General features: G+C 50.5%; 1 protein-coding gene across 3 annotated transcripts in view; it reads left to right on the plus strand.

Annotated features, from left to right (window-relative positions):
- LOC137385083 (equilibrative nucleobase transporter 1-like) overlaps positions 1–25,561 on the plus strand; it is a 223,516-nt gene that overhangs the window by 27,013 nt on the left and 170,942 nt on the right. For all 3 annotated transcript variants that reach the window (XM_068059828.1, XM_068059827.1, XM_068059829.1), the window contains exon 3: positions 12,375–12,507. In XM_068059828.1, the coding sequence (XP_067915929.1) occupies positions 12,375–12,507 (133 nt within the window). The remainder of the gene's footprint in view (positions 1–12,374; positions 12,508–25,561) is intronic.

The following is a 25,561-nucleotide window of genomic DNA, read 5'->3' on the forward strand; positions in this document are numbered from 1 at the left end:
TCTAAGGAGCCTTGGTGAGTTGGTGCATTATCTTTTCTTTCCTGTCACTGAGCCAATTTTGGATCCAATTGGCCACATTCCTCTGTATCCCATGGGCTTTCATTTTTCTGCCGAGTCTGCCATGTGAGACCTTGTCAAATGCCTCACTAAAATCCATATAGACCACATCCACTGCACTACCCTCATCAATCCTCCTTGTTACTTCCTCAAAAAATTTAATCAAGTTTGTAAGATATGACTTTCCCTTAACAAATCCATGCTGACGATCCCTGATTAATTCCTGCTTTTCCAAGTGACAGTTTATCCTATCTCACAGTATTAATTCAAATAATCTGCCCACCACCGAGGTCAAACTGGCCAGCCAATAACTATTTGGCGTAACCCTCACACAACTTTTAAACAATGATACAGCATTCGCAGACCTCCAATCCCCTGGTACCTCAGCTGTATCTAGTGAGGATTTGAAGATGATCCTCATCTGCTATTTCCTCCCTGACTTCCTTTAACAACCTAGGATACAATCCATCTGGTCCTGGTGATTTATCCACTTTCAAGGATGCCAGACCCCCTCGTACTTCCTCTCTCATTCTGCTTATCGTATCTAATATTTCATCCCCCCTCCTCCTCCTCTTTAACTACAATGTCTACATCATCCCTCTCCTTTGTGAAGACAGAGACAAAAACTCATTCAGAACCCTGCCCACATCTTCTGCATGTTACCATGTACATCTCTGATAGACCCTACACTTTCCTTAGTTATCCTCTTGCTCTGAGTGCACTGATAAAATATCTTTGGGTTTTCCTAGATTTTACCTGGCAATATTTTTTCATGTCCTTTCTTTGTTTTCCTAACTTCCTTTTTCACTTCACCCCTATACTTTCTATACTCCTCTCGGCTTTCTAAAGTATTACAGTTTTTTTGTGACTGTCATAAGCTTTCTTTTTCTGCTTTATCTTATCCTGTCAGCATTCTAGATAACAAGGGGGATTTAGATTTGACAGTGCCACCATTTATCTACACTGTGCCTGTGGAATCTCGCTTTTGAATGTTTCCAGTGAAGCTGGGAATTTGAAGACAGAATTGACAGAAATAAAAACCACATCCAGGTCTCGTCCAGATCTTTACCAGAGCTCACAAGGTATGGTTGGGGTTTAGTAAATTGTACCATCAGGTAGAGGCTGTTTAAACTAACAGTTAACTTGAAGATTGGTCTAAAAATGCAGCCTCTGTTTGAATCAGGGGAACATAAACAGCAGAAGAGAGGATTTAGTGAGGACAAAGAGTAACAGGTGAGAGCAGATGGCCATGGATAGATGTGAAGAGTGAGGAACTCCCTAGGGAGCTGACTGTCCAGGAGCCAGCGTGGAGTAATATAACTGTATATCTGTGCCCTGTATGATTGTAGCATAACCTCCCTACTTTTGTATTCAATCCCCCTCGCAATAAACAATCAGTCGATTAGCTTTCCTAATAACTTGCTGTACCTGCATACTAACCTTTTGTGATTCATGCACTCGGACACCCAGATCCCTCTGCATCTCAGAGCTCTGCAATCTCTCACCATTTGGATAATATGCTTTTTTATTCTTCCTGCCGAAGTGGACAATTTCACACTTCCCCACATTATACTCCATTCGCCAGATCTTTGCCCACTCACTTAACCTATTTATATCCCTCCGTAACTTCCTTCTGTCCTCTTCACAACTTACTTTCCCACCTATCGTTATGTCATCAGCCAATTTGGCAACCGTACCTTCAGTCCCTTCATCCAAGGTGTTTATATATATATATATATATATATATATATTGTAAAATGTTCCTCCCTGTGGGGATAGAGAGAGAATGTAAGAACATGAGAATAGGAGCAGGAGGAGGCCATTCAGACCCTTAGAGCCTGCTCTACCATTCAGTAAGATCATGGCTGATCTGATTGTGACTTTAATTCCACTTTCCTGTCTGTCCCTGATCGGTCTTGAATCTATTCAATGATCCAGCCAACACCGCTCTCTGGGGAATTCCACAGATTAACCACCCTCTGAGACCAGGAATTCCTCCTTATCTCTGTCTTAAAAGGGAGACCCCGAGTCCGAGATTCCCTCACAATGGCAAACATCCTCTCAGCATCTACCCTGTCAAGCCCCCCTCAGAATCTTGTACGTTTCAACAAGATCACCTCTCATTCTTCTAAACTCCAATAAGTTTAGGCCCAAGCTGTTCAACCTTTCCTTCATCCCGGGAATCGGCCTTGTTAACTTTCTCTGAACAGCTTCCAATCAAGTATATCCCTCTTTAAGTACGGAGACCAAAACTGTAAGCAGTTCTCTAGGTGTGGTCTCAATGCCCTGTACACTCGTAGCAAGACTGCCCTACGTTTATAACCACCCCTCTTCCAATGAATACTAATGTTACATTCACCTTCCTAATTACTTGCTGTGCCTGCGTGCTAACTTTTTGTGATTCATGTACCAGGACACCCAGATCCCTCTGTACCGCAGCATTCTGCAGAGTCTCTCTCTATTTAAATCATATTCTGCCTTTCTATTCCTCCTGCCAAAGTGGACAACCTCACATTTTCCCACATTATACTCCATCTGCCCACTTCCTTAATCTATCTCTATCCCTTTAGATGGCGCAGTGGTTAGCACCGCAGCCTCACAGCTCCAGGGACCCGGGTTCGATTCTGGGTACTGCATGTGTGGAGTTTGCAAGTTCTCCCTGTGTCTGCGTGGGTTTCCTCCGGGTGCTCTGGTTTCCTCCCACAAGCCAAAAGACTTGCAGGTTGATAGGTAAATTGGCCATTATAAATTTCCCCTAGTATAGGTAGGTGGTAGGGAAATATAGGGACAGGTGGGGATGTGGTAGGAATATGGGATTAGTGTAGGATTAGAATAAATGGGTGGTTGATGGTCGGCACAGACACGGTGGGCCGAAGGGCCTGTTTCAGTGCTGTATCCCTAAATCTAAAATCTAAAAAAAATCTTTACAGACACTTTGGGTTGGATCTTGCTCTCCTCCCGACAGTGGGTTTCGTGGTGGGTGTGGGGAGTGGGGTGGGGGCGGTGACTGGGTAGAGAATCAGAGCAGCAGTGTCCATTATAGAACCTGTCCGGGATTTCTGATCTGATTCCCCTGGGGGTGGGATCGGCTGATGATGGACATCCATCTAAATAAAGTTCTCTTCTCTCCGCCACTGAATCTTGCCAGTGGTGGTGGGGGGGTGGCCTTTGCCATGTAGGGAGAATGCCTTGGAAAACAAGGTGACCCCCCCCCCCCCCCTCCCCCGCTAGCTTGGGGGGAGACCCTCCTTCGTGAGCAATTTGTGGCCCATGGAGGACCCCCCAGTGGGAACAAATATACCCGCACTGGGCCCTTCCAGACTGGCCCCCGGTAACCCTGCCTCACCTGCCTCTTCTCTGGGTTTCCAGCTCTGGGCCTGGGTCTGAGGCTGCTGCTCAGCTGCTGTGGGCTGTGATTGGCCGGCAGCTCTTGGGGACGGGATCCTTGTCCCTATTCAGTCTATAAAGGCACGGCAATCCTGCCTTTTTCACCCCAAAAGACCGGAGACTTGCTCCGGGGGTTGAAAAAATGCAGAGGCGGAGTTCCCTCTGCCTTTTCGGTCCGGCTTTGGGAGTCCCTCCTCCTGCACAAAATCTCAGCCTTTTGTGTCCTCCTCACAACTTGCTTTCAAAGAACAACAAAGAACAGTACAGCACAGGAACAGGCCATTCGGCCCTCCAAGCCTGTGCCGATCTCGATGCCTGCCTAAACTAAAACCTTCTGCACTTCCGGGGACTGTATCCCTCTATTCCCGTCCTATTCATTTCCCACCTATCTTTATACCATCCGCAAATGTAGCTGCAATAAACTTGGTCCTTTCATCAAGTCATCTATCGTTGAGGCCCAGCGCTGATCCTTGTGGTTCTCTACTAGTTACAGTTTGCCAGTCGAAAAATAGCCCATTTATTCCACCTCTCTGTTTCCTGTTAGTGAGCAAGTCCTGTATTCATTCCAATATGTAACTCCCAACACCATGAGCTCTTGTGCAATAACCTTTTGTTACATCCTCAAAGAACTCGAATTAATTTGTCAAACAATATTTCACTTTGATAAAACCAGGCTGACTCTGTCTGACTGCATTGTGATTTTCCAAATGTCCTGCTATTTACTTCCTTAATAATAGATCTTCACATTTCCCAATGACAGACATTAGCCTAATTGGCCTATAGTCTGCCTCATAGGAACAGGAGTCGGCCATTCAGCCCATCGAGCCTGCTCTGCCATTCAAACTGATCGCCTATCTCTATGCCATTTTCCCCGCGATCCCCATATCCCTTGATCTGAGTATCCAGATATCTCTGGTTTTCTGTCTTGAACATGTTCAATGATTGATCATCCACAGCCTCTGAGATAGAGAATTCCACAGATTTATCACCCTCTGAGTGAAGAAATTCCTCCTCATCTCAGTCTTCAATGGCCTGCCCTTTATTCTGAGACTGTGTCTCTGGGTCTAGACTCACCAGCCAGAGAAAACATCCTATCTACATCCACCCTGTCACACCTTTGTAAGTTTCAATGAGATCACCTCTCAATTCTTTGAAACTCTATCGAATGCAGACCAAGTTTCTGCAATCTCTCCTCATAACACAATCCCGCCATCCCAGGGATTAGTCTGCTGAACCTCTGTTGCATTCCCTCTACGGCAAGTATATCCTTCCTTAGATAATGAGACCAGAACTGTAGACAATACTCCAGGTGCGGTCTCACCAAGGCTCTATACAATTGCAGCAAGACATCTATATTCCTCTACTCAAAATCCCTTGCAATGAAGGCCAACAGACCATCTGACATCCGAACTGCTTGCTGCACCTGCATACTAGCTTTTAGTGACTCATGAACAAAAACACCCAGGTCCCTTTGGACATCAACACTTCCCAACATCTCACCATTTCAGAAATACTCTGTCTTTCTGTTGTTTTATACCAAAGTGGATCACTTCACACTTATTCACATTATATTCCATCTGCCTTGTTCTTGTCCATTCACTTAGCCTGTTCAAATCCCCTTGAAGCCACCTCGCATCCTCCTCATAACTTACATTCTCACCTAGTTTTGCATCATCAGCAAATCTGGAAATATTACATTTTGGTCCCCACATCCAAATCATTTAAAACAGGTTACTGAGTTTGGATGATCAGCCATTATTGTATTGAATGGCGGAGCAGGCTTGAAGGGCCGAATGGCCTACTCCTCCTATTTTTTTATGTTTCTATATAGACTGTGAAGAGCTGTGGCCCCAGCACTAATCCCTGTGCTACCTCACTAGTAACAGCCTGTAATCCTGAGAATGACCCGTTTATTCCTACTCGCTATTTTCAGTCTGTTAACCAATTCTCAATCCATACCAGTATATTACCGTCAATCCCACGTGCTCTAATTTTGTTCACTAACCTGTGTGGGACCTTATCAAAAACCTGGTTCTCCTTTATCTATACATCAAGTAACATCCTATAAAAAAGCTCCCAACAGGTTTGTCAAACGGGATTTCCCTTTCATAGATCCATGTTGCCTCTGCCCAATATATCATTATTTTCTAAGTGTCCAGTTATCACATCGTTTATACTAGGTTGTAACACTTTCCCTCCCACTTACATCAAACTGACAGAGACAGAGAGAGAGAGGAATGTCACCAGTAAGTGTGCAGTGGAGGTACTAAGCAAGATAGATAGATAGAGAGAGAGAGAGAGGAATGTCACCAGTAAGTGTGCAGTGGAGGTGTTAAGCTAGATAGAGAGAGAGGAATGTCACCAGTAAGTGTGCAGTGGAGGTATTAAGCAAGATAGATAGACAGAGAGAGAGAGAGAGGAATGTCACCAGTAAGTGTGCAGTGGAGGTGTTAAGCAAGATAGATAGAGAGAGGAATGTCACCAGTAAGTGAGCAGTGGAGGTATTAAGCAAGATAGATAGATAGAGAGAGAGAGGGAGGAATGTCACCAGTAAGTATGCAGTGGAGGTAATTTGCAAGATAGATAGAGAGAGAGAGAGAGAGAGGAATGTCACCAGTAAGTGTGCAGTGGAGGTGTTAAGCTAGATAGAGAGAGAGAGGAATGTCACCAGTAAGTGTGCAGTGGAGGTATTAAGCAAGATAAATGGAGGGAGAGAGAGAGGAATGTCACCAGTAAGTGTGCAGTGGAGGTATTAAGCAAGATAGACAGATGGAGAGAGAGAGAGAGAGAGATATATGGTCCCAGTAAGTGTGCAGTGGAGGTATTAAGAAAGAGAGACAGATAGAAAGAGAGAGAGAGAGAGAGAGAGGAATGTCACCAGTAAGTGTGCAGTGGAGGTATTAAGCAAGATAGAGAGAGAGAGAGAGAGAGAGGAATGTCACCAGTAAGTGTGCAGTGGAGGTATTAAGCAAGATAGAGAGAGAGAGAGAGAGAGAGAGAGAGGAATGTCACCAGAAAGTGAGCAGTGGAGGTATTAAGCAGGATTGAAAGAGAGAGAGAGATAGTGAGATAGAGGAATGTCACCAGTAAGTGTGCAGTGGAAGTATTAAGCAAGATAGGGAGAGAGAGAGAGAGGAATGTCACCAGTAAGTATGCAGTGGAGGTATTAAGCAAGATAGAGAGAGAGAGAGAGAGAGAGAGAGAGAGAGAGAGAGAGAGAGAGAGAGGAATGTCACCAGTAAGTGAGCAGTGGAGGTATTAAGCAAGATAGATAGATAGAGAGAGAGAGAGGGAGGAATGTCACCAGTAAGTGTGCAGTGGAGGTAATTTGCAAGATAGATAGAGAGAGAGAGAGAGAGAGGAATGTCACCAGTAAGTGTGCAGTGGAGGTGTTAAGCTAGATAGAGAGAGAGAGGAATGTCACCAGTAAGTGTGCAGTGGAGGTATTAAGCAAGATAAATGGAGGGAGAGAGAGAGGAATGTCACCAGTAAGTGTGCAGTGGAGGTATTAAGCAAGATAGACAGATGGAGAGAGAGAGAGAGAGAGATATATGGTCCCAGTAAGTGTGCAGTGGAGGTATTAAGAAAGAGAGACAGATAGAAAGAGAGAGAGAGGAATGTCACCAGTAAGTGTGCAGTGGAGGTATTAAGCAAGATAGAGAGAGAGAGAGAGAGAGAGGAATGTCACCAGTAAGTGTGCAGTGGAGGTATTAAGCAAGATAGAGAGAGAGAGAGAGAGAGAGAGAGAGAGAGAGAGAGAGAGAGAGGAATGTCACCAGAAAGTGAGCAGTGGAGGTATTAAGCAGGATTGAAAGAGAGAGAGAGATAGTGAGATAGAGGAATGTCACCAGTAAGTGTGCAGTGGAAGTATTAAGCAAGATAGGGAGAGAGAGAGAGAGGAATGTCACCAGTAAGTATGCAGTGGAGGTATTAAGCAAGATGGAGAGAGAGAGAGAGAGAGAGAGAGGAATGTCACCAGAAAGTGTGAAGTGGAGGTATTAAGCAAGATGGAGAGAGAGAGGGAGAGGAATGTCACCAGTAAGTGTGCAGTGGAGGTATTAAGCAAGATAGATAGAGAGAGAGGGAGGAATGTCACCAGTAAGTGTGCAGTGGAGGTATTAAGAAAGATAGACAGAGAGAGAGAGAGGAATGTCACCAGTAATTGTGCAGTGGAGGTATTAAGCAAGATAGATAGACAGAGAGACAGAGAGACAGAGAGACAGAGAGACAGAGAGACAGAGAGAGAGGAATGTCACCCGTAAGTGTGCAGTGGAGGTATTAAGCAAGCAAGATAGATAGAGAGAGAGAGAGGAATGTCACCAGAAAGTGTGCAGTGGAGGTATTAAGAGACAGAGAGAGACAGAGAGAGACAGAGAGAGACAGAGAGAGACAGACAGAGAGAGGAATGTCACCCGTAAGTGTGCAGTGGAGGTATTAAGCAAGCAAGATAGATAGAGAGAGAGAGGAATGTCACCCGTAAGTGTGCAGTGGAGGTATTAAGCAAGCAAGATAGATAGAGAGAGAGAGAAATGTCACTAGTCAGTGAGCAGTGGAGGTATTAAGCAAGATAGATAGAGAGAGAGAGAGAGAGAGGAATGCCACCAGTATGTGTGCAGTGGAGGTATTAAGCAAGATAGATAGAGATCGAGAGAGAGAGATAGACAGGAATGTCACCAGTAAGTGTGCAGTGGAGGTATTAAGCAAGATAGAGGGAGAGAGAGAGGAATGTCACCAGTCAGTGTGCAGTGGAGGTATTAAGCAAGATAGAGGGAGAGAGAGAGGAATGTCACCAAGTAAGGGTGCAGTGGAGGTATTAAGCAAGATAGAGGGAGAGAGAGAGGAATGTCACCAAGTAAGTGTGCAGTGGAGGTATTAAGCAAGATAGAGGGAGAGAGAGAGGAATGTCACCAGTCAGTGTGCAGTGGAGGTATTAAGCAAGATAGAGGGGGAGAGAGATGGAGAGCGAGAGAAGTAATTAGAACATTACAGCGCAGTACAGGCCCTTCAGCCCTCGATGTTGTGCTGACCTGTGAAACCATCTGACCTACACTATTCCATTTTCATCCATATGTCTATCCAATGACCACTTAAATGCCCTTAAAAGTTGGCGAGTCTACTACTGTTGCAGGCAGGGCGTTCCACACCCCTACTACTCTCTGAGTAAAGAAACTACCTCTAACATCTGTCCTATATCTATCACCCCTCAACTTAAAGCTATGTCCCCTCGTGTTTGCCATCACCATCCGAGGAAAAAGACTCTCACTATCCACCCTATCTAACCTTCTGATTATCTTATACGTCTCTATTAAGTCACCTCTCCTCCTCCTTCTCTCCAACGAAAACAACCTCAAGTCCCTCAGCCTTTCCTCGTAAGACCTTCCCTCCATACCAGGCAACATCCTAGTAAAGCTCCTCTGCACCCTTTCCAAAGCTTCCACATCCTTCCTATAATGCGGTGACCAGAACTGCACGCAATACTCCAGGTGCGGTCTCACCAGAGTTTTGTACAGCTGCAGCATGACCTCGTGGCTCCGAAACTCGATCCCCCTACTAATAAAAGCTAACACACCATATGCCTTCTTAACAGCCCTATTAACCTGGGTAGCAACCTTCAGGGATTTATGTACCTGGACACCAAGATCTCTCTGTTCATTTACACTACCAAGAATCTTCCTATTAGCCCAGTACTCTGCATTCCTGTTACTCCTTCCAAAGTGAATCACCTCACACTTTTCCGCATTAAACTCCATTTGCTATCTTTCAGCCCAGCTCTGCAGCCTATCTATGTCCCTCTGTACCCTACAACAGCCTTCGGCACTATCCACAACTCCACCGACCTTCGTGTCATCCGCAAATTTACTAACCCACCCTTCTACACCCTCTTCCAGGTCATTTATAAAAATGACAAACAGCAGTGGCCCCAAAACAGATCCTTGCGGTACACCACTAGTAACTAAACTCCAGGATGAACATTTGCCACATTGAACATTTGATGAATGTCACCAGTAAGTGTGCAGTGGAGGTATTAAGCAAGATAGAGCGAGAGAAAGGAACGTGTCCAGTAAGTGTGCAGTGGAGGTATTAAGCAAGATAGAGCGAGAGAAAGGAATGTGTCCAGTAAGTGTGCAGTGGAGGTATTAAGCAAAATAGATAGATAGAGAGAGAGAGGAATGTCATCAGTATGTGAGCGGTGGAGTGTAGGGGAGAGGTTGATAGAGATAGAGATGGAGTGAGGATGAGAGAGGGAGAGAGAGAGACTGAGATAGGGAGAGAAAGAGGAATGTCACCAGTAAGTGTACAGTGGAGTACTGGTGGAGTGTAGGGGAGAGGTTGATAGAGATGGAGTGAGGATGGGAGAGGGAGAGGGAGAGAGAGAAAGAGAGACAGATAGGGAGAGAGAGAGGAATGTCACCAGTAAGTGTACAGTGGAGTGTAGGGGAGAGGTTGATAGAGATGGAGTGAGGATGAGAGAGAGGGAGAGACTGAGATAGGGAGAGAAAGAGGAATGTCACCAGTAAGTGTACAGTGGAGTAATGGTGGAGTGTAGGGGAGAGGTTGATAGAGATGGAGTGATTAGATTAGATTAGAGATACAGCACTGAAACAGGCCCTTCGGCCCACCGAGTCTGTGCCGAACATCAACCACCCATTTATACTAATCCTACACTAATCCCATATTCCTACCAAACATCCCCACCTGTCCCTATATTTCCCTACCACCTACCTATACTAGTGACAATTTATAATGGCCAATTTACCTATCAACCTGCAAGTCTTTTGGCTTGTGGGAGGAAACCGGAGCACCCGGAGAAAACCCACGCAGACACAGGGAGAACTTGCAAACTCCACACAGGCAGTATCCGGAATCGAACCCGGGTCCCTGGAGCTGTGAGGCTGCGGTGCTAACCACTGCGCCACTGTGCAGTGTGGCGCCATGGTGAAGTGTGGGGGAGAGGTTGATAGAGATGGAGAGAGAGAGAGAGAGAGAGAGAGAGAGAGAGACAGAGATAGGGAGAGAGAGAGAGGAATGTCACCAGTAAGTTTACAGTGGAGTGATGGTGGAGTGTAGGGGAGAGGTTGATAGAGATGGAGTGAGGATGAGAGAGAGAGAGAGACTGAGATCGGGAGAGATAGAGGAATGTCACCAGTAAGTTTACAGTGGAGTAATGGTGGAGTGTGGGGGACAGGTTGATAGAGATGGAGTGAGGATGGGAGGGAGAGAGAGAGAGAGAGAGACAGAGAGACAGAGACAGAGACAGAGATAGGGAGAGAGAGAGAGGAATGTCACCAGTAAGTTTACAGTGGAGTGATGGTGAAGTGTGGGGGACAGGTTGATAGAGATGGAGTGAGGATGGGAGAGAGAGAGAGAGAGAGAGAGAGAGACAGACAGAGACAGAGATAGGGAGAGAGAGAGAGGAATGTCACCAGTAAGTGTACAGTGGAGTGATGGTGGAGTGTAGGGGAGAGGTTGATAGAGATGGAGTGAGGATGGGAGAGAGAGAGAGAGAGAGGGAGAGACAGAGATAGGGAGAGAGAGAGAGGAATGTCACCAGTAAGTTTACAGTGGAGTGATGGTGAAGTGTGGGGTAGAGGTTGATAGAGATGGAGTGAGGATGAGAGAGAGGGAGAGAGAGAGAGGGAGAGACAGAGATAGGGAGAGAGAGAGGAATGTCACCAGTAAGTGTACAGTGGAGTGATGGTGAAGTGTGGGGGAGAGGTTGATAGAGATGGAGTGAGGATGGGAGAGAGAGAGAGAGAGAGAGAGAGACAGAGATAGGGAGAGAGAGAGAGGAATGTCACCAGTAAGTTTACAGTGGAGTGATGGTGGAGTGTGGGGGACAGGTTGATAGAGATGGAGTGAGGATGAGAGAGAGAGAGAGAGAGAGAGAGAGAGTAAGAGAGACAGATAGGAAGAGTAAGGGGAATGTCACCAGTAAGTGTACAGTGGAGTACTGGTGGAGTGTCGGGGAGAGGTTGAGTGAGAATGAGAGAGACAATATGAGGGGAAGGGGAGAAAGAAGGAAGGCGAGAGAGGTGGAAGGATCGAGGGGAGAAAGAGAGAGGGGGAGAGAGTTGAGACAGAGGGAGATAAGGGAGAGGGGAAGAGGAACTGAGGGAAATGGATGGAGAGATGGAGTTGCAGGGAGGAACAAGTGATAGATGGGTGGAGAAAGGGAGAGAGGGGTAGAGGGAGAGAAAGAAAGGAGCAAGAGAGGGAGAGGGTGAGAGAGTGTGACAGAGTAAGAGAGTGGAGGAAGGAGAGAGAGTGAAAAGAAATAGATAGCGAGTTAGACGAAGACGGAGGTGGAGAGGGAGGGGGAGAGTCAACAGGGAAGACAGAGAGGGAGGCGGATGGGAGTGAGTGAGAATGAAGAAGAGAAAGGGGGAAGGAAGAGAGAGTGATGAGAGATAGTGAAGAGAAAGAGTGAGGTAGAGGAAGGCAGAGATTGATACGGAGGGAGAGAGCCAGTGATGGATGGGACTGAGCGTGAATGAGCGAGAGGAAGGGGGAAGGGATAACGGCTGAGGGAGTGAGGGATAGATGAGGATATGGAGGGAGTGAGGGAGAGGGGAATAGATGGAGTAGGAGAGTGAGGGATGGCAAGGGAGACTGTCAGTAATGAGTATGAAGGAGAAAGAAGGAAAGGGAGAGAGAGAGTGGACAGAGAGAGAGTGTTGAAAAGAGGGAGTGGAAGTCGAGGGACAGAGATAAAGGGGAGAGGCAGATCGGAGGAGAGAGGGAGGGCTTGAAGGTGAGGGAGGTTGGGAGTGAGAGAAGAAGGTGAGGGAGTGAGGGAAAGAGTGGGGGAACTGCCATGTTGTCACTTGTGGGAAACATGTTCCAGTGATTTCTGGCTGCAAATTGCTTTGACATTTGCTGAGAATGTGAAAGGAGATATCAAATGTTTGTTTTATTTCTTCCTCCCTCAGTGAGCTGCGAAATGCAGGACCAACGTTTCTCTCTTGTCTTTACCATTGCCTCGTTCGCCTTAAGCTTATCGGCTCTCCCCAGCGGCTTCCTCTTCGATTACTTCGGTACCATGGTAACCCGCATCCTGGGCATGTAAGTCCTTGACCTTTTCCAGGTTATCACAAGTTAGAGATTGCTGGGTTGGGGGTGGAGAAATGGGGCAGGAGGAGGTGGAGCAAGAGACGGGAGGGGAAAGAGGTGGAAGTGAGGGTGGTGCGAGGGGAAGATGGTGGGAGGGTAGGGGCAAAAAGAAGAAGGAAGGCAGTGGAAGAATGAGGGAGTGGGGCAAGAGGAGGGAGTTGCTGGACGTAGGCACAGAGTAGTGCATGTGAGGGAGTGGGTAGGAGAAGGGAGGAATTGGAGCAGGAGGTTGGGAGAGACAGGAAGAGCCAGGGAGGGCAAGGAGGAGGGAGTGGGAGCACAGGGAGCTGGGGAGGATCAACTGGTAGGAATTGGGGGAGGGCACCGGGAAATGGGGGAATTGGGAGAGGCACCAGGAAATGGGGGAATTGGGGGAGGCACCAGGAAATGGGGGAATTGGGGGAGGCACCAGGAAATGGGGGAATTGGGGGAGGGCACCAGGAAATGGGGGAATTGGGGGAGGCACCAGGAAATGGGGGAATTGGGGGAGGCACCAGGAAATGGGGGAATTGGGGGAGGGCACCAGGAAATGGGGGAATTGGGGGAGGCACCAGGAAATGGGGGAATTGGGGGAGGCACCAGGAAATGGGGGAATTGGGGGAGGCACCAGGAAATGGGGGCATTGGGGCAGGCACCAGGAAATGGGGAAATTGGGGGAGGGCACCAGGAAATGGGGGCATTGGGGCAGGCACCAGGAAATGGGGAAATTGGGGGAGGGCACCAGGAAATGGGGAAATTGGGGGAGGGCACCAGGAAATGGGGAAATTGGGGGAGGGCACCAGGAAATGGGGGAATTGGGAGAGGCACCAGGAAATGGGGGAATTGGGGGAGGCACCAGGAAATGGGGGAATTGGGGGAGGCACCAGGAAATGGGGGAATTGGGGGAGGCACCAGGAAATGGGGGAATTGGGGGAGGCACCAGGAAATGGGGGCATTGGGGCAGGCACCAGGAAATGGGGGAATTGGGAGAGGCACCAGTAATTGGGGGAGGCGCCAGGAAATGGGGAAATTGGGGGAGGGAACCAGGAAATGGGGAAATTGGGGGAGGGCACCAGGAAATGGGGAAATTGGGGGAGGGCACCAGGAAATGGGGAAATTGGGGGAGGGCACCAGGAAATGGCGGAATTGGGGGAGGCACCAGGAAATGGCGGAATTGGGGGAGGCACCAGGAAATGGCGGAATTGGGGGAGGCACCAGGAAATGGCGGAATTGGGGGAGGGCACCAGTAAATGGGGGAATTGGGGGAGGCACCAGGAAATGGGGGAATTGGGGGAGGGGATCAACAAATGGGGGAATTGGGGAGGCACCAGGAAATGGGGGAATTGGGGGAAGGCATCAATAAATGGGGGAGGCACCAGGAAATGGGGGAATTGGGGGAGGGCACCAGGATATGGGGGAATTGGGGGAGGGGATCAACAAATGGGGGAATTGGGGGAGGCACCAGGAAATGGGGGAATTGGGGGAGGCACCAGGAAATGGGGGAATTGGGGGAGGCACCAGGAAATGGGATTATTGGGGGAGGCACCAGGAAATGGCAGAGTTGGGGGAGGCACTAGGAAATGGGAGAATTGGGGGAGGCACCAGGAAATGGGGGAATTGGGGGGCACCAGGAAATTGGGGGAGTCAAAGAACAAAGAAAATTACAGCACAGGAACAGGCCCTTCGGCCCTCCAAGCCTGCGCCGATCCTGATCCTCTATCTAAACATGTCCGCCTATTTCCTGAGGGTCTGTATCTCTTTTCTTCCTGCCCATTCATGTGTCTGTCTCGATACATCTTAAAAGACGCCGTCGTGCCCGCATCTACCACCTCCGCTGGCAACGCGTTCCAGGCACCCACCACCCTCTGCGTAAAGAACTTTCCACGCATATCCCCCCTAAACTTTTCCCCTTTCACTTTGAACTCGTGTCCTCTAGTAATTGAATCCCCCACTCTGGGAAAAAGCTTCTTGCTATCCACCCTGTCTATACCTCTCATGATTGTGTACACCTCAATCAGGTCCCCCCTCAACCTCCGTCTTTCTAATGAAAATAATCTTAATCTACTCAACCTCTCTTCATAGCTAGCGCCCTCCATACCAGGCAACATCCTGGTGAATCTCCTCTGCACCCTCTCCAAAGCATCCACATCCTTTTGGTAATGTGGCGACCAGAACTGCTCGCAGTATTCCAAATGTGGCCGAACCAAAGTCCTATACGACTGTAACATGACCTGCCAACTCTTGTACTCAATACCCCGTCCGATGAAGGAAAGCATGCCGTATGCCTTCTTGACCACTCTATTTACCTGCGTTGCCACCTTCAGGGAACAATGGACCTGAACACCCAAATCTCTCTGGACATCAATTTTCCCCAGGACTTTTCCATTTACTGTATAGTTCACTCTTGAATTGGATCTTCCAAAATGCATCACCTCGCATTTGCCCTGATTGAACTCCATCTGCCATTTCTCTGCCCAACTCTCCAGTCTATCTATATTCTGCTGTATTCTCTGACAGTCCCCTTCACTATCTGCTATTCCACCAATCTTAGTGTCGTCTGCAAACTTGCTAATCAGTCCACCTATACTTTCCTCCAAATCATTAATGTATATCACAAACAACAGTGGTCCCAGCACGGATCCCTGTGTAACACCACTGGTCACACGTCTCCATTTTGAGAAACTCCCTTCCACTGCTACTCTCTGTCTCCTGTTGCCCAGCCAGTTCTTTATCCATCTAGCTAGTACACCCTGGACCCCATGTGACTTCACTTTCTCCATCAGCCTGCCATGGGGAACCTTATCAAACGCCTTACTGAAGTCCATGTATATGACATCTACAGCCCTTCCCTCATCAATCAACTTTGTTACTTCCTCAAAGAATTCGATTAAGTTTGTAAGACATGACCTTCACTGCACAAAACCATGTTGCCGATCACTGATAAGCCCATTTTCTTCCAAATGGGAATAGATCCTATCCCTCAGTATCTTCTCCAGCAGCTTCCCTACCACTGACGTCAGGCTCACCGGTCTATAATTACCTGGATTATCCCTGCTACCCTTCTTAAACAAGGGGACAACATTAGCAATTCTCTCCTCCGGGACCTCACCCGTGTTTAAGGATGCTGCAAAGATATCTGTTAAGGCCCCAGCTATTTCCTCTCTCGCTTCCCACAGAAACCTGGGATAGATCCCATCTGGACCTGGGGACTTGTCCACCTTAATGCCCTTTAGAATACCCAACACTTCCTCCCTCCTTATGCCGACTTGACCTAGAGTAATCAAACATCTGTCCCTAACCTCAACATCCGTCATGTCCCTCTCCTCGGTGAATACCGATGCAAAGTACTCGTTTAGAATCTCACCCATTTTCTCTGACTCCACGCATAACTTTCCTCCTTTGTCCTTGAGTGGGCCAATCCTTTCTCTAGTTACCCTCTTGCTCCTTATATATGAATAAAAGGCTTTGGGATTTTCCTTAATCCTGTTTGCCAAAGATATTTCATGACCCCTTTTAGCCCTCTTAATTCCTCGTTTCAGATTGGTCCTACATTCCCGATATTCTTCCAAAGCTTCGTCTTTCTTCAGCCACCTAGACCTTATGTATGCTTCCTTTTTCCTCTTAGCTAGTTTCAGAATTTCACCTGTCATCCATGGTTCCCTAATCTTGTCATTTCTATCCCTCATTTTCACAGGAACATGTCTCTCCTGCACGCTAATCAACCTCTCTTTAAAAGCCTCCCACATATCAAATGTGGATTTATCTTCAAACAGCTGATCCCAATCTACATTCCCCAGCTCCTGCCGAATTTTGGTATAGTTGGCCTTCCCCCAATTTAGCACTCTTCCTTTGGAACCACTCTCGTCTTTGTCCATGAGTATTCTAAAACTTACGGAATTGTGATCACTATTCCCAAAGTAGTCCCCTACTGAATCTTCAACCACCTTGCCGGGCTCATTCCCCAATACCAGGTCCAGTATGGCCAGTAGAGGAACAGACTGGAAATTCTGTGCACGCGAACGAGACTCCCGGATGGTATGTTGCCTCCCGGGTGCCAGGGTCAGGATGTCTCGGATCGAGTCTACAGGATTCTTAAGGGGGAGGGGGAGCAGCCAGAAGTCTTAATTCCTACTCACTGCAGGATTCCTAGCCTCTGAACTGCTCTTGCAGCCACGGTATTTATATGGCTACTCCAGTTCAGTTTCTGGTCAATGGTAACCCCCAGGATGTTGATAGTGGGGGATTCAGCGATGGTAATGCCATTGAATGTCAAGGGGAGATGGTTAGATTCTCTCTTGTTTCAAATAGTCAATGCCTGGCACTTGTGTGGCGCGAATGTTACTTGCCACAGCCGGGATATTGTCCAGGTCTTGCTGCATCTAAACATAGAAGCTCGAAGGGCCGAATGGCCTACTCCTGCTCCGCCATTCATTATGATCATGGCTGATCATCCAACTCAGTAACCTGTTCCCCCTTCTCCCCCCTACCCTTTGATCTCTTTAGACCCAAGAGCTATATCTAACTCCTTCTTGAAAACATACAATGTTTTGGCCTCAACTGCTTTCTGTGGTAGTGAATTCCACAGGCTCACCACTCTCTGGGTGAAGTAATTTCTCCTCATCTCAGTCCTGAAAGGTTTACCCCGTATTCTTAGACTTTGAACCCCTGGTTCTGGACTCCCCCACCATCGGGAACATCCTTCCTGCATCTACCCTGTCAAGTCCTGTTAGAATTTTCTGGGTTTCTATGAGATCCCCCTTCACTCTTTTGAACTACAGCGAATATAATCCCAACCGACTCAATCTCTCCTCATACGTCAGTCCCACCATCCCAGGAATCAGAATGCTAAACCTTCGCTGCACTTCCTCTATCGCAAGAACATCCTTCCTCAGATAAGGAGATCAAAACTGCACACAATATTCCAGGTGTGGCCTCACCAAGGCCCTGTATAATTGCAGCAAGACATCCCTGCTCCTGTACTCGAATCCTCTCGCTATGTGGGAGTCTTTCAAATGTCAATTGATTAGAATCCAGGACCGGCATGTTCCTGTGAGGAAGAAGGATAAGTTTGGCAAGTTTCGGGAACCTTGGATAACACAGGATATTGTGAGCCTAGTCAAAAATAAAAAGGAAGCATTCGTAAGGGCTAGAAGGCTGGGAACAGACGAAGCCATTGAGGAATATGAAGACAGTAGGAAGGAACTTAAGCAAGGAGTCAGGAGGGCTAAAAGGGGTCATCAAAAGTCATTGGCAAACAGGATTAAGGAAAATCCCAAGGCTTTTTATACGTATATAAAGAGCAAGAGGGTAACCAGGGAAAGGGTTGGCCCACTCAAGGACAGAGAAGGGAATCTATGTTTGGAGCCAGAGGAAATGGGCGAGGTACTAAATGAGTACTTTGCATCAGTATTCACCAAGGAGAAGGACTTGGTGAATGATGAGCCTAGGGAAGGGAGTGCAGGTAGTCTCAGTCATCTCATTATCAAAAAGGAGGAGGTGTTGGGTGTCTTGCAAAGCATTAAGGTAGATAAGTCCCCAGGACCTGATGGGATCTACCCCAGAATACTGAGGGAGGCAAGGGAAGAAATTGCTGGGGCCTGGACAGAAATCTTTGCATCCTCATTGGCTGCAGGTGAGGTCCCAGAGGTCTGGAGAATAGCCAATGTTGTTCCTTTGTTTAAGAAGGGTGGCAAGGATAATCCAGGAAATTATAGGCCGGTGAGCCTTACGTCAGTGGCAGGCAAATTATGAGAGAGGATTGTTCGGGACAGGATTTACTCCCATTTGGAAACAAATGGACTTATTAGCGAGAGGCAACATGGTTTTGTGAAGGGGAGGTCGTGTCTCACTAACTTGATCGAGTTTTTTGAGGAACTGACGAAGGTGATTGATGAAGGAAGGGCAGTGGATGTTTTCTATATGGACTTCAGTAAAGCCTTTGACAAGGTCCCTCATGGCAGACTGGTACAAAAGGTGAAGTCACACGGGATCAGAGGTGAGCTGGCAAGATGGATCCAGAACTGGCTCGGTCATGGAAGACAGAGGGTATCAGTGGATGGGTGTTTTTCTGAATGGAGGGATGTGACTAGTGGTGTTCCGCAGGGTTCAGTGCTGGGACCTTTGCTGTTTGTAGTATATATAAATGATTTGGAGGAAAATGTAGCTGGTCTGATTAGTAAGTTTGGGGACGACACAAAGGTTGGTGGAGTTGTGGATAATGATGAGGATTGTCAGAGGATACAGCAGGATATAGATCGGTTGGAGACTTGGGCGGAGAAATGGCAGATGGAGTTTAATCTGGGCAAATGTGAGGTAATGCATTTTGGAAGGTCTAATGCAGGTGGGAAGTATACAGTAAATGGCAGAACCCTTAGGAGTATTGACAGGCAGAGAGATCTGGGCGTACAGGTCCACAGGTCACTGAAAGTGGCAACGCAGGTGGATAAGGTGGTCAAGAAGGCATACGGCATGCTTGCCTTCATCGGTCGGGGCATAGAGTATAAAAATGGGCAAGTCATGTTGCAGCTGTAGAGAACTTTAGTTAGGCCATACTTAGAATATTGCGTGCAATTCTGGTCGCCACACTACCAGAAGGACGTGGAGGCTTTGGAGAGGGTCCAGAGAAGGTTTACCAGGATGTTGCCTGGTCTGGAGGGCATTAGCTATGTGTAGAGGTTGGAAGAACTCGGATTGTTTTCACTGGAACGACGGAGGTGGAGGGGCGACATGATAGAGGTTTACAAAGTTATGAGTGGCATGGACAGAGTGGATAGTCAGAAGCTTTTTCCCAGGGTGGAAGAGTCAGTCACTAGGGGACATAGGTTTAAGGTGCAAGGGGCAAAGTTTAGAGGGGATGTGCGAGGAAAGTTTTTTACACAGAGGGTGGTGAGTGCCTGGAGCTTGCTGCCAGGGGAGGTGGTGGAAGCAGGTACGATAGTGACGTTTAAGAGACATCTTGACAAATATATGAATAGGAAGGGAATAGAGGGATATGGTCCCCGGAAGTGCAGAAGGTTTTAGTTTAGGCAGGCATCAAGATCGGTGCAGGCTTGGAGGGCCGAATGGCCTGTTCCTGTGCTGTACTGTTCTTTGTTCTTTGGCGTACAATTTCAAAGTTTGTGAATGATATAAAATAACAAATAGTGAGCAGAATAGCAGCAGGTTTCAGGTGGACGTGTACTGGTGACATGGTTTAACAAGTGGCTGATACAATTTAATGTGGATAAGTGTGAAAGATGCAGTTTGGGAGGCTGTGGTGGAATTCAAATGTATTATTTTGAGCGGGTTGCAGGAGCAGAGGAACCTGAGTGTACATGGTCTTTGAAGGTGTCAGCTCAAATTGATAAGGCAGTGAAGACCTTTGTAAATATGCACATTGAATACAAAATCAAGGAAGTCATGTTGAACCTTTCCAATTGTCTGGTGAAGCCTCAGCTGGAGTATTGTGCACCTGTCCTGGAGCGCTCGATACTGACACTGGAAGTAATGTAGGGACACCCTGTCAGGGTAATGCAGAGAGAGCCCTATTCTTGAATCAAATCCGTTTATTTGTCTTTTTCCTTTTCTCTTTTATTCTAAATCCGTACTGTACCTGTCCTGGGAGTGTTTGATGGGGACAGTGTAAAGGCAGCTTTACTCTGTATCTAACCCCGTACTGTACCTGTCCTGGGAGTGTTTGTTGGGGACAGTGTAGAGGGAGCTTTACTCTGCATCTAACCCCCATTTTTTTCTTTTTCTTTAAGGTGGCCTTTATACCCCAGGCCCCTTTTATATTTTTCACATCGAGGGGGCCTTTATCCCTCAGGCCCCCTTTATGTACATATTTACAGTTTTAAAATAACTTTATTAAAACAGATAAATAAACAAAAAAACTCAAATTAAAATGCCATTCTCGGCGTCGACGATGCACTCCAGTCCCTACGGTGCCCACCGGTCGCGGAAGGCCTCAAGCGTACCGGCGGACACCGCATGCTCCTTTTCCAGGGACACCCGGGCGCGAACGGAACCGCGGAAGAGGGGCAGGCAATCGGGGAGGACGGACCCCCCGACGGCCCGCAACCTGGACCTGTGAATTGCCACCTTGGCCAGGCCCAGGAGCAGACTGACGAGGAGATCCTCCTCCCGGCCCGAGCCCCTCCGCACCGGGTGCCCAAAGATCAGGAGCGTGGGACTGAAGTGCAGCCAGAATTTGAGGAGCAGCCCCTTCAGATACTCAAATAGGGGCTGCAACCTCGCACACTCCGTATAAATGTGGAACACGGACTCATCCAGGCCGCAGAAAGTACAGCTGGCCTGGGAGTCCGTGAACCTACTTAAAAGCCTATTGCACGGGACTGCTCTGTGCAGCACCCTCCACCCCAGGTCCCCGATGTAAAGGGGGAAGACTCCCGCGTAGAGAGACCTCCATCGGGGTTTCCCCTCGCCGCCAGATGGCAACGCGGACCGCCAGGGCGTGTCCGGCCGGCTGACGAGGGCGAGGAAGTGGAGAGTGTGCAGGAACAGCCCGTACAGGAAACCCCTCTGCGCCGATTGGAATGGCACGGAGGGCATTTCCGAGAGGCGGCTCGGGTTGTGCGGGACCGGCTCCCGAGGAGGGTTTCGGGGCCTGGGTCCGATGAGCAGTTCCGGCCGAGCGGGGGTCAGCTCGGCCGGGATCGCTCGGCACTCCCGAGCCCCCTCGCCACCCGCAGTGAGGGGCGTCCCGGGGGTTTCGGCTACTCCTCCGCCCGCCGGACCGTCCCCGGAGTCGGCCGCCCGGACAGCCGAGGCGCTCTCCTCCGCCGGCGGGGGAGCGCCCTGACTGGAGGCGACCATGTTCCAGACTCGGAAAAGATCCCGGTAAAAGACAGGCAACTCCCTCAGAGAGGCGCGGCTAACGGACTCCACCGGGAGCTGCGTGTCGTCTTGAAGGCAGTGACACTGGCGGAAAAAATACGTCGCCAGCGCACACCATCTGGGAGGACGCTCGACGTACAGGTATCTCTGCAGGGTCCGAAGGCGGAGAGTCGCAGCCTGGGTGCGGACGCACACCAGCGACTGACCGCCCTCCTCGATCGGGAGACTCAGGACCGCGGCAGAGACCCAGTGTTTCCTCTTGCCCCAGAAGAAATCGACGAGTTTCTTCTGGATCTTGGTGGCAAATACAGGGGGCGGGGCCAAAGTGACCAACCGGTACCACAGCATGGAGGCCACCAGTTGGTTTATGACCAACGCTCGGCCCCTGTAGGAAAGCACTCGGAGCAGTCCTGTCCAGCGCCCCAGCCGAGCGGTGACTTTCGCCTCCAACTCCTGCCAGTTTGCCGGCCAGGCTTCCTCAGCGGGGCTAAGGTGGACTCCCAGATAGAGGAGGTGCGTGGTGCTCCACGCAAAAGGTGTCATCTCCTCCGGCAGGGAGTCCACCCGCCACTGACCAACCAGGAGTCCGGAACATTTCTCCCAATTGATCCTCGCGGAGGACGCGGCAGAAAAGGTCTGCTGGCAGTCGCGCATCCTCCGCAAGTCAACGGGATCTGTGATTGCGAGGAGCACGTCGTCGGCGTAAGCCGAGAGGACGACCCGCATGGCCGGCTCGCGCAGAGCCAATCCCGTCAACCTCCGGCGAAGCAGGCACAGGAAGGGCTCCACGCAGATGGTATACAATTGGCCGGACATGGGGCACCCCTGACGCACTCCTCTCCCAAATCGAAGGGGCGCCGTCAAGGACCCGTTAACTTTGACTAGACACTCTGCGGCGGCGTATAAAAGTCGGACCCGGGCCACGAAATGCGGCCCGAGTCCGAAAGCGCGCAGAGTCCCGAAAAGGTAATCGTGATCCACCCTGTCGAACGCCTTCTCCTGATCGAGGGAGAGAAAGGCGACCGACTGACCAGTCCTCTGGGAAAGATGGATCAGGTCCCGGACCAGGTGGATGTTGTCCTGGATGGACCGGCCCGGGACCGTGCAGGACTGGTCGGGGTGGATCATGTGGGCCAGCACGGAGCCCAGGCGGGTAGACATAGCCCGGGCAAAGATCTTATAATCCGTGCTGAGGAGGGAGACCGGACGCCAGTTTTTAAGCAGGCGGAGATCGCCCCTCTTCGGCAGCAGGACGATGACCGCCCTGCGCCACGAGAGGGGCATCTCCCCGGTCGCCAGGCTTTCCCCCAGGACCCGCGCGTAATCGTCCCCCAGGACGTCCCAGAACGCCGTGAGGAACTCCACGGTCAACCCATCCAGCCCTGGGGATTTGACCCTCGAGAGCTGGTGGAGGGCGCCAGTCAGCTCCGCCAACGTGAGCGGAGCCTCCAATCCTTCGGCGCCCTCCGGGCTGACCTGCGGCAGGTCCTCCCACAAAACTCTGCGCGCATCCTCGCTGGACGGATCCGGAGAGAACAACGCACTGTAATAAGTCCGGACCAGGAGGCCCATTCCCTCCGGATCCGTGATGGAGGATCCGTCGTCGGCCAGCAGCTCAACGAGCTGCTTACGGACCCCCCGCCATTTTTCCAGCGAGTAGAAGAAGGGAGAGGCGCGGTCCAAATCTTCCAGGATCTGGATCCGCGACCTCACGTACGCGCCTCGGGACGCTATGAGCTGCAGGTCCCTCAGCGCGCCCTTCTTCTCTTTGTACGCCTGCCACAGGGCCGGGTCCGCGACGGCATGACCGAGGCGGGACTCCAAGTCGAGCACCTCCCTCTCAAGGCGCCCGATCTCGGCTTCCCGCCTTTTGGTCGACCCCTTCGCGTACTCCTGACAGAAGACGCGGATGTGAGTCTTGCCCACATCCCACCATAGCCTCAAGGAGGGGAAGCCCCCCTGCTTCCTTCTCCAGTCGGCCCAGAATCGACAGAACGAGTCCCGAAATCGCACGTCCTCCAGCAGCCGGTTGTTAAAGTGCCAGTACGCGGACCCCGCCCGCGTGCGGAGCGGAGTGAACTCCGCCCACACCAGGCGGTGGTCCGAGCACGGCACCAGCCGCATGGAGGCCGCCGAAACGCGGGAGACGTACGCCTGCGAAATGTAGAGGCGGTCGATTCGCGACCCCCCTCCTCCAGACCTCCACGTGAAGGCGCTGGAGTCGGGATGGAGATTCCGCCAGACGTCCACCAAGTTAAGGGAGCTGATCAGTCCCCTCAACTTCTCCACCGACGCTTGGCCGCGCTGGGGACCGGAGCGATCCCCCACCTCGAGGGTGCAGTTAAAATCCCCCCCGAGGATGATACACTCGCCGCTATCGATGGAGCTCAAGAGAGCGGACACTTCTTCAAAGAAGCGCGCTTGCAACGCGCCGGGCCTGGGCGCGTACACGTTCACAAAGTGGAGCGGCACACTACCCAGGCGAACGGCGAGGTGGAGCAAGCGGCCCGGCACTAGCTCCTTGACCCCCAAGATCTCCGGCTGAAACGTCGGGGCCAACAAGATAGCTAGAAATCGGGGTGAGGTGACTCATGTAGACCCCACCTTGCCACTCCAGGAGCCAGGTGGCTTCGTCTCCCGGAACGGTGTGGGTTTCCTGCAGAAAGCTCACCGCGTATCTCCCTTCCCTAAGGACTGAGAGATTGTGAAATCTGCGGTGAGACCCCCTGCTGCCGTTGATGTTGAGGCTGGCTATGGTTATCTTCGTCAAAGGTACTTAAAACCCGTCACCAACAGCTCACTGTGAGGAGGGAGTGGAAGTGCACCTGGCCTTCCACTCCCCCAGCAACCCATTGAGGAACACATTAAAACGGCGCCTCTCAACCAGTTTCACGCCCGCGCGCTTGCCCGTTATCTTCAGGGCGGCACGGACGGACTGGATGATCAGCGCCAGATTCGACCAGCGGTCGAGGGCCAGCTGAACTTTATTGCAGCAGCCCCTGCAAACCACGAGGAAATCACGGAGTTCCGCCGTGGGGATGAGAGGAGATTCGGTGGGAGGCACGAGGGACTCCACCACCTCACTGGCGATGGAATCAAGATCATCCTCCGTGCCCCCCACCGAATCCCCATCCTCCTCCGGGTCGTCACCGCCAGCGGCCGACACGTCCACCACACACTGTGGGGCGGACGTCCCGGCCGTGCCAGCTGGTCCCGCCTCCGTCACGATCCCACCCCCAGGATCGATGGCGGAGGAGTCCTCTCTGGGTTCTATTGTGAAACTGGAGCCTGTAGGCACCAGCGGTTCAGGAACCCCCTCCACCTCCATCCCCAGACCAATGAGTGGTCCAGGGGAGACAGAAGTTCCGGACTCCGGGAAACCAGCCGGAGCCGAGACTGGAGGCGGCGAGAGGAGGCCATCTCCCGCTCCGCCAGCACCCACAGGCCCAGCAGATGGGGCAGCATTCTCAGTTATAACTGGGTCGGGTGTCTCCTGGTTGGTGGTGGACTCCGGCTGGGAGGCCCGACCCTCTGGGGCCTCGCCCTCCCCTTCATTCAGGGCACCCGACCCAGGGGCAGTGGCGGAATGGGCGGTTTCCCCAGGCTCCCCCACCACAAGCATGGCCCCACTTACTCCTTCAGGAGGGGCCTCACGTACCGGGGCCATCCCCTCCCCTCCATCCTGAGGAATAGGGAGCACCTGCCCGGACTTTGCAGCCTTGGTGGTGGCGGTAGGGGGAACCTGAGGACCAGAAACAGGAGGCAGCTCCCCTCCAACAGATGGGCCCTGCACCTCAGGGCCCTGTGTTATTTCTGTGGAGGGGTGCCTTCTCCTCTTTTTCGCACTTGGGCGCGGAGACTCAGAGACCTCCATGTCATCAGAGGCCTCAGCCTCCGCACCCTTTTTTCCCTTTTTAGTCACCCTGGGCCTGAGCCCAGCCCTGGGACAGGTGGATTCCATGGGAATGGTCTTTGGGCTGAGCTCAGGCTCGGGTTGAGTCAAAGCGTCCAGGGGATGCGCCTCACGATGTTTCTTTTTTCCCCGCGTCTTCCTTCCGCTCGGACGGACGCTCCCCTCCCCACCAGAGGCTGTGAAAACCACAGCCTCCGGAACCGACTGAGCGGTGTCTGTTGGATCTGCGGGGGGAGTGGGAGGAGGTGCTGTGGAACCACTCTGGGCCGCCGAGGTGGA

The sequence above is a fragment of the Heterodontus francisci genome, chromosome 28, assembly GCF_036365525.1.
Source record: "Heterodontus francisci isolate sHetFra1 chromosome 28, sHetFra1.hap1, whole genome shotgun sequence".
Classification (NCBI taxonomy): Eukaryota; Metazoa; Chordata; class Chondrichthyes; order Heterodontiformes; family Heterodontidae; genus Heterodontus; species Heterodontus francisci.